This window comes from Lissotriton vulgaris, chromosome 8, assembly GCF_964263255.1.
Source record: "Lissotriton vulgaris chromosome 8, aLisVul1.2, whole genome shotgun sequence".
Taxonomy (NCBI): Eukaryota; Metazoa; Chordata; class Amphibia; order Caudata; family Salamandridae; genus Lissotriton; species Lissotriton vulgaris.
Window position 1 is genome coordinate 669,982,559 of NC_141696.1, and position 8,381 is coordinate 669,990,939.

An 8,381-nucleotide genomic window follows, 5' to 3' on the forward strand; every position below is an offset into this window, starting at 1 on the left:
TAAAGAAGCTACTTGGGATCGGTTGGTGTCTGCATGCTCCTCTAGAGACCCCAGGGGTTTTGGGGCAGTGGTCAACAGAAGGCAGCTCAACGTGGCTGCTCAAGATGATTTAGGCTCTTCCATCCCTCAAGCCGTATGGGTCACACAATGCCAAAAGGTATATGCGCTGGACAAATACCTCCTTTCTAACCAGGGTGATGGTGATAATTTGTACCCTTTGGAGATTAGGTTTGAGTTTGAGGAGAAATATAAGGCAATCATGGATAACCCATCTAACAAAGCCCCGGTGCCAGATGGAATACCTATGGACCTCTACAAGGACAAACCCCCATCTGTGGGCTTCAGTTCTGGCTAACGTTCTTAATGCTGTATCCCAACTAGGTCTCCCGCCAATCTGGAAATCAGCCGCCGTAGTGCCTGTATTTAAGAAGGGGAAACATCAGGACCTGGCCTGTTACAGACCAATTTCTCCGTAATGCTCAGTAGTAAAAGTGGAAGGGTGCATAGTCCTTCAGCGAGTCGCTGTTTGGGCTCGGGAAAAAAACATCATATACCCCATCCAATACAGATTCAGGGAAGGGATGGGCAGTGTAGAACAATACCTGAACCTCAACCTCATTATTGGGAAGTATGTCGTGGTGAAGCAGGAATTCATCTTCCTTGCATTCATGGACCTCAGTAGTGCTTTTGATAGGGTGAACAGGTCCAAGCTCTAGGACATTCTTGGGGAGATGTGATGAATACAGGCCTCAGCCAGGCCTGCGAATGCAAAGGGTTAGCCCTTCTGTGCACGGAGTCCTCAGACTAAACAAAGAAATTGGCACGGAAACTGGAAATACAAAGACATAGTTTAATAAACCTTTAAAGGTGGTACTTCAGCCCACACAACACTCTACAGTATTGTACAAGTGAGCACAAAGAACTCAGACATGCGGTCCCCTTTTATACACAAAAAAGGGGCTCATAAGTGGGTGGTTACAACTCAAAACATGATTTACGACCATATATGGACATTTCTTGAACATGATTGATACATGGGTGGAGTTAACGGTTCTTGAGACCCACCGAAATGCACATTCCAATCTATGATAATCAGAGACAGATGTGACTCCTACTGAGCATGCACTAGACGCACAAGGAACTATTTATAGCTTGTTGCTGGGCAAACTCCAGGGGTGACAATCAGTGAGGTAGGACTCGCCTCGTGGCGAGCACATGGCAATGTATAGCACACAAGATGGACGCCAGAAAACAAAATGGAGTCTGGCCGTATTTCAAATATGAGCGGGAAAACTAGAACAAAGACACAATAGCATGTCTTCAGTGAATGCTTAATACTATCGCTGTTTTATTTACAACAGACAACCCTTTCAGCATTTGCTGAAGACATTCGGTTTCCTTGGATAGTCTAAATACTCATCGTTTATATCGATGCTCATCATGTCGGCTATCTCTCTAGTTATAGTTTTCTGATGGGCGGCCTCTGCAACGGATTGTTTATTTGGCACACAAAACGAAACACATAAGGAACATATCATTGGACTACATTGAATACATACACAACACGTGAATAATATGGCAACAACTATACAAAGTCCAGTAAGAACATTCCAACCCCATGTAGAAATCAAAGTCCAGAACCAACCGGAAAAGGTCCAGGATCCATTTTCAACATGTATATCGGCTGCAATTTTATGTAATTTGTTAATGGCTTTGTACACAGAAGGAGTATGGTCAGGGATAAAGACACAACAACTACTTCCAATAATTCTACAAGCCCCGCCTCTATCCGCTAACATTACATCCAAAACCATTCGGTTCTGTAATGCAACAATCCTAGTAATTTGCAGCTCTTCAGTAAGATTTCCAAGGGCTGCAGCAGTTTGATTAGTAACAGCTTCCACTACTCTCGTCAATCGTCGTATCTTTCTACTATTCAGAGCAGCTCCCACAAAGAAAAATAATCCTAGGTTGAAATCTATATACTGCTGCAGACTAGTATCAGTTTGGTCAACATCATCAACAGACAAAGTTCGCTTGTATCTATTTACAGTCACATTGTTCAGTAATTTCAAATCCTTATGATATGATGCAGGTGCCAGGAATACAGGTGGCAGTAAAAATGATACATAACATACTCTGGACCATCCAGCTGGTAATCGATAATAGCCTTTGTTTCCACATACAAAGTAGGTATTATGAGAGGCGAGGAAAGTGCTATTGTTGAGGCCATCAATATTCAATACAAGAATGCAATCACTAACACCTACAGGAATATGGCCTACACTCTGTACACATAAATCTGCTTGTGCTTGGGCCACTGAAATCACAAACTTCTCTTTTCCAACAGTGTCTCTAGTGTTCGTGAAGATATAAGGCGTCAATTCATTGTCCGGTCGATATTCTTCCTGCTCCCATATAGTTCCGTTGGCTTGTGGATAGCCTTCCTTATCTTGATGGCATTCTTTATTCAGTATGAAAAGCAGTCTACCCACTGTGGGTTTTCTAGTAGCAAAAAGCAAAGTGTACCATGCTCTACAAGAGCCATTGTGAGAGAAAGGGAGAGGTATGAACGGTGTTCCCCCTTTCTTTTGATGCGCCGGCATCATCCCACATATCCAACAATTCGTGGCATTCGTAGCAACGTGGGTGTGATGCAACATTTGGATGAAAGTGTTATTCAAATACGACTGTCGATGTTTCAACTCTTGATATGGAAGTGTATAGAAGAAATGCTCATCTGGGACTGGAGTAGAAACAACATATAGCTCACGGGCAGGAGCTTTATCCTCTACAAACCATGTGACTGTAGCAACAACTGCTACAACAGCAATGAAACCTACACAACCAAAAATCTTCTTCTTATCCATTCAAACAAATGTACACACAGTATCTTCCTGAAACTAAAGTGTTGTCAGAACTCTTACCCCTAGGTAGCATTGTTTTCTTCACCAGCGGGCCAAGACGGGTGTCACTACACTAATGCAGGGATGATCCCCCCTTGCCTCATCGGCTCTCCGTTTCACTGACCTAGGGACCGTTCTGACAACTTCTCACACAATTGCAGATTCTTTTCTTTTTCGCAGATTATATCTTCTTGATCCAGGAATTGTCGGGTCCGGGAAGAACTCCTCAGATTCGTCAGGTACCACAGCATGGCCTCTTTCCGCAGTCAAGATATCTCGATGGTCGGTCAATACAGCAGGCTCCACCAGGTCAGGTTGCACCTTCTGGCAATGGATGGAATGTATCCAGTTCTTCCGGTTGGTGACTCGGGCGGCTGTTCTTGTGGCGAGAAGAACCTGCTCGGGACCTCGGCTCCAGACTGCTCGACCTCTCAAAGGACTTCACGAGGACGAAGTCACCAGGCCGGAGATTATGGCCTTCTCCTGTGGACCGGTCCGGGAGTGCTTCTCGAACCTGTTGATGAATGGAAACCAAACTGTCAGTTAATTGTGCCAAATAGTCATTAATTAAAACACAAGGTACATCGTACACTGAGCTTGGTTTGGGCATCCCCATATGTTCATGGGGCGCCCAAAGACAATCTCATAGGCCCGTCCGAGAATGCGGTACTGATCTGATAGACAATAATGCCAAAGGCAAAGCATCTGGTCAAGTCAGAGAAGTAGAAGCCTGTATTTTCGCTATTTTGAGCTTCAACGTGCAATTATACTTTTCCACCAATCCTGCTGATTGTGGGTGGAACACTGCATGGAACTTTTGCGTGATGCCTAATACTTTCAGGACATACTTTACAACGTCCGCCACAAAATGGGGCCCGTTGTCACTCCACAACAATCTACAAACACCGTAGCGAGGGAAAAATTCCTTCAACAGCACCTTAGCATTAGTCATTGCAGTATTGTCCTTCGTAGGGTATGCTTCAATCCATTTGCTGAATGCACAAACCACAACCAGAACATACTTTAGATTATTGCAGCGTTCCAGCTGAATATAATCCATTTGCAATACTTCAAAAGGTGCAGTAGGTTTTGCAAATCCTCCTGCAGGAGTTCGTGTCCTTTTTCCTGTATTGTATTTAAGACAAATCATGCAGGTTTGTACTACTCTCTTAGCTGTGCTAGCAATTTCTGGTTGCTCCCAAACTTGCGTAAGCAATTTCACAATTGCCGAAGCTTCAACATGTGCTAGCCCATGTGCCATCTGAACCATAGGTTGTACGAAGGCTTTGGGTAACTTACACCTATCCATCTGCTTATTACTCCAGCAGCCTTCATCATCCAATTCTCCATCTTTGGACCATTGTTCTCGTTCTTTATCAGTAGCAGTCTTTTGTATCTCTAACACCTCTTCCCTAGCATCGTGCCACCGCTCAGCTTGTGACTTCACAACATACATTGGAGTGGAGCCAGGCTGCATCACAGTTTCACGTGCTACTCGATCTACAAAAGCATTTCCTTGTCCCACTTTATCTGTCACTTTCTTGTGTGCGCTACATTTCACTATAGCTATCTTCTTCGGATAGGTCAATGCAGTCAAGAGGTTATGTACTAATTCTCCATACATTATCTGTGCTCCATGTGATGTCAAAAAGCCCCTTTCCTTCCAGAGCAGGCCGAAATCGTGCGCTACTCCGAAAGCATAGCGGCTATCCGTATAGACATTCACGCATAACCCTGCGCTTAGCTCACACGCTCGTGTCAACGCTATCAGTTCTGCTGCTTGTGCTGATTTCTGTGGTATGCGTGCTGTCTCCACTATTGTGTGTAGCGTAGTAATTGCATATGCTGCTGAGGTAGTTCCGTCTGGTAACTTCAATTAAGACCCATCCACCCACAGCTCTCCATCCACATCTGTAAAGGGCGTATCTTGCAAGTCAATACGACCCTTTTGTCTGTTCCTCAGTCACAAAGACACAGTCATGTGTATCTTGCGCCTCAGGCCGAGTCACTGGAAAGGGCAACAACATGGCTGGATTCAGTGTTGCACATCTCTTCAATGTAATATGAGGAGCCAACAGTGTTAGCTCGTATCCTGTTAGACGAGCCCTAGGTGGATGCTGCATCTTCGTTTGATTCAAAAGGGCATCGACAACATGGGGGGCCAACACCAACAGCTTATGAGATAACACAATCCCTTCACTCTGGCGTATTGACACAGCTGTTGCTGCAACTGAGCGAAGACAACCAGGCAATGCTCTAGCAACAGGATCAAGCATTGCCGAGAAGTATGCACAAGGGCGCTGCTTGTCTCTGTGCATCTGCACTAACACTGATAATGCGCATCCATCCCTCTCATGTACATACAATGTAACGGGCTTTGTGTAATCAGGGGTACCTAACACTGGTGCTGAGCAAAGAGCCTGTCGTAATTGTCACTGTCACACTCATCTTTCCAGGGAAGGGGAACTGGAGTATCCTTTGTCAAAAGAGCTAACAGTGGTTTAACTATGTATGAAAACCCTAATATCCATTGTCTACAAAAGGAGGTGAAACCCAGGAAAGCTCGAACATCTTTCTGCGTGGAGGGTGCTGGCGTATCCAAAATGGCTTGAATGCGATCTGGTGTAAGTTCACGTCCCTCCTTAGACACAAGGTGACCTAAGTAGGTTACCTTTGGTCTACAATATTGCAATTTCTTTTTCGATGCTTTGTGGTTCTGCGATGCCAAGAAGGTAAGTAAAGACAATGTACACTCCTCACATTGTTCGGGGGTGTCGGCTGCCAACAAGATGTCATCGACATATTGTATGAGCGCCACACCTTCAGGTAAAATAAAAGAATCCAACTGTCGTTTCAATGCCTGACTATAAATGCTGGGACTCTCAGTATAGCTTTGAGGAACTCTACAAAATCTGTACGATCTGTTATTCAAAGTGAATCCGAAAAGATATCGGCTATCAGGATGAATAGGATCGAAAAGAAAGCATTCTTCAAGTCTATAACTGAGAACGTTGTTGCAGTTGGCGGGACCAGAGTCAGAACTGTCGTAATGTCAGAAACCACTGGGTATTGAGGTATCACTATCTTATTGACCTCCCTCAAATCGATAATAAATCGATAAATCCTAGTGTTAGTGTCCTTCTTCAAAATCGGTAATATAGGACTGTTACACACATTGTATGGACCTTCTTCAACAACCTCTACTTTAATCAGATCCTGCACTATCTGTATTAGCGCCTCCTCCCCCTCCTGTGAAATTCGATACTGAGGCAGGCGCAGCAACACAGCTCCCTCCTTTACACTAATGTGTACCGGGGGAATGATCATCTGTCCCACATCAGTATCCCAAGTAGCCCACAGGGTATGAGGTAAAGAGGCCAATGCAGCATCTTCTTTAATCGTACACACCCTCTCCATTGTCGGATAGTTGTCATTCAAGATAACACGTACTCCTTCAGGGGAGCATCGTATCGTAGCCAGAAAATGCTTGAGCATATCCAGGCCCACAATGTTATCAGGCGTGTTCAGGTAGAGCAAAAATGGACATGGTGCAACAAACTTATCTACATGAAGTGCAAGAGGTTGTGATAGTGGGCTAAGAGAAGGTGTTCCATCGAACCCTATAGACATGATTGTTAAGCCAGACAGGGGAGCCCTCGGAACCAATTCTTTAGACAAAGCGCTACGAGTAGCTCCTGGAACCGATCAGTAGAACTCAAAACATGTGCTGTAACATAAGGACCCCTCTGATCTACTGGCACTTCGACTGATTCCTTACCCCATCCTACGCAATCCTATGCATACTGTGAATCGTGCTGTTCAGGAGGTAAATACTCAGACATTTGGTATTGATTTCGTCAATCAAAGACATTGGACCCATCCTGCGGTCGCATACTAGAGTCAAATCTAGCTTGATCATTCTTGTTGCCCCTAGGGCCTGAAGAACCTCCTCTACCCCTCATGGGTCCCTGCCCACACTCTTGCCGCTGTGCGTGCAACAATGGACACTCATTCACCCAACGGCCTCTCTGCCTACAATAAGCACATAGATCCCGGGCCAAATCAGTACGGCCCGAAGAAAAACCTGGAAAATTCCGACCGCCCCTTTAATTACCTCTACGAGGTGGTCCATACACTTGTGCTAACATAACCTTTGTTTTCAAATCTTTAGATTTCTTTTCATCATTACCCTTCGCTTCTAATTGCTGACGCTCATAATACTGAGCCATCGTCAGGAGAGATGCCGGCGACGAAGTCGTCCACAAGCTTTCACTCGCTTTCAATCGAGCTGCTACTCCCGGCAATAAATTCGAAACATATTTATCAACAAAAAGATGTCGACCCGTGTCATCCATAAGCGACTGGCCGCTGAAATCATGGAAAGTTTCCTCAAATCGTGTAAAGAAATCTAAGACTGATTCATCTACCTTCTGTTTACATGACGCTAACATAGTCCAATCAATGTTTTTAGGGGGGATAATCGTTTTTAATTTAGTCAAAATAGAAGCAGGAAGATCTAAAATCGACTGGGGCGGTTTCTGTGCAGGTTTCCTTTCTCTATCCTCATCCTCAAGATCCACCCATCTAACCTTAAATGTTGTAAGATCGTCTACCTTTCGTATAGATCTCCACATATCTGGGGGTAATATAAGCCCGAAAAATAGATCAATATCGGCCAGGGTCATAGTGCAAAAATTTAGAGCCCCCTCAACTTCCTCATAAAAGGCGGCGGGATTCTTACGTGGATCGGGTGATGCAGATTTTAATGCCATAACATCTGCTCTATTCCAAGGAGTATAAACCCAGTTATAGATAAAATACCCTCTAGCTTTGGCAGACGTCGTATCCGGACTAGTGCCCGCTCCTTTAGGAGGAACATACAAAGGTGCTGCCTCCCGCATCGGTTTAACATGCACTGCATCGGTCTTATCTGAGTAAAAGATGGATGACTGCTTCCCCTCGCTACTCGGATTCGTTTTCTCCTCGCCAGCTTTCCTTTTCCGCGCTTCATCCCGTAGCCTAAACAACTCATCCTGCAACGCAAACAGCCGTCGGGCACCTGAGAAAGAAGAAGACCTTTACGCAACTCTTTAGAGTCAGCTACCACATCATCTGGTTCAAGAACATCGGAATATTTCCGAAAAGCTGTCACTACTTCATTAGAAACAAACTCAGCAAAGTATAATTTCTCCCTATCCTCCCATACTTCAAGCTCTTTCAATAATTCTGAAAGGGAGACAGTACCCTTGTTAACCCGATAAGCAATCTTTCGGAGATCAGCCATACGGTCGGCCGATAACGTAGACCGCGTATCCACTTTCTGCGCGGGCGGTCCAGAATCCTGATCCCCTCCTCTCGGAGCAGACGGGCCAGCGTACGGGGGTGGAAAACGATCTAATAACGAAAAATCATCATCATTTTTATTAAGGACAGGATAAAGAGGCTGTCGAACTGGATACTGGCCAGATACTTGCA

At 44.8% G+C, this 8,381-nt stretch overlaps 1 protein-coding gene across 1 annotated transcript; it reads right to left on the reverse strand.

Annotated features, from left to right (window-relative positions):
* Positions 1-1,370: 1,370 nt before the first annotated feature.
* Positions 1,371-2,870, reverse strand: LOC147697868 (syncytin-1-like). Its single transcript, XM_086936150.1, has one exon. The coding sequence runs from the start codon at positions 2,868-2,870 to the stop codon at positions 1,371-1,373; it is 1,500 nt and encodes a 499-aa protein (XP_086792276.1).
* Between the last annotated feature and the right edge of the window lie 5,511 nt (positions 2,871-8,381).

Bases quoted from the DNA above. Each gene is read 5' to 3' on its own strand.
- LOC147697868 (XM_086936150.1), bottom strand. From the start codon at position 2,870: ATGGATAAGAAGAAGATTTTTGGTTGTGTAGGTTTCATTGCTGTTGTA.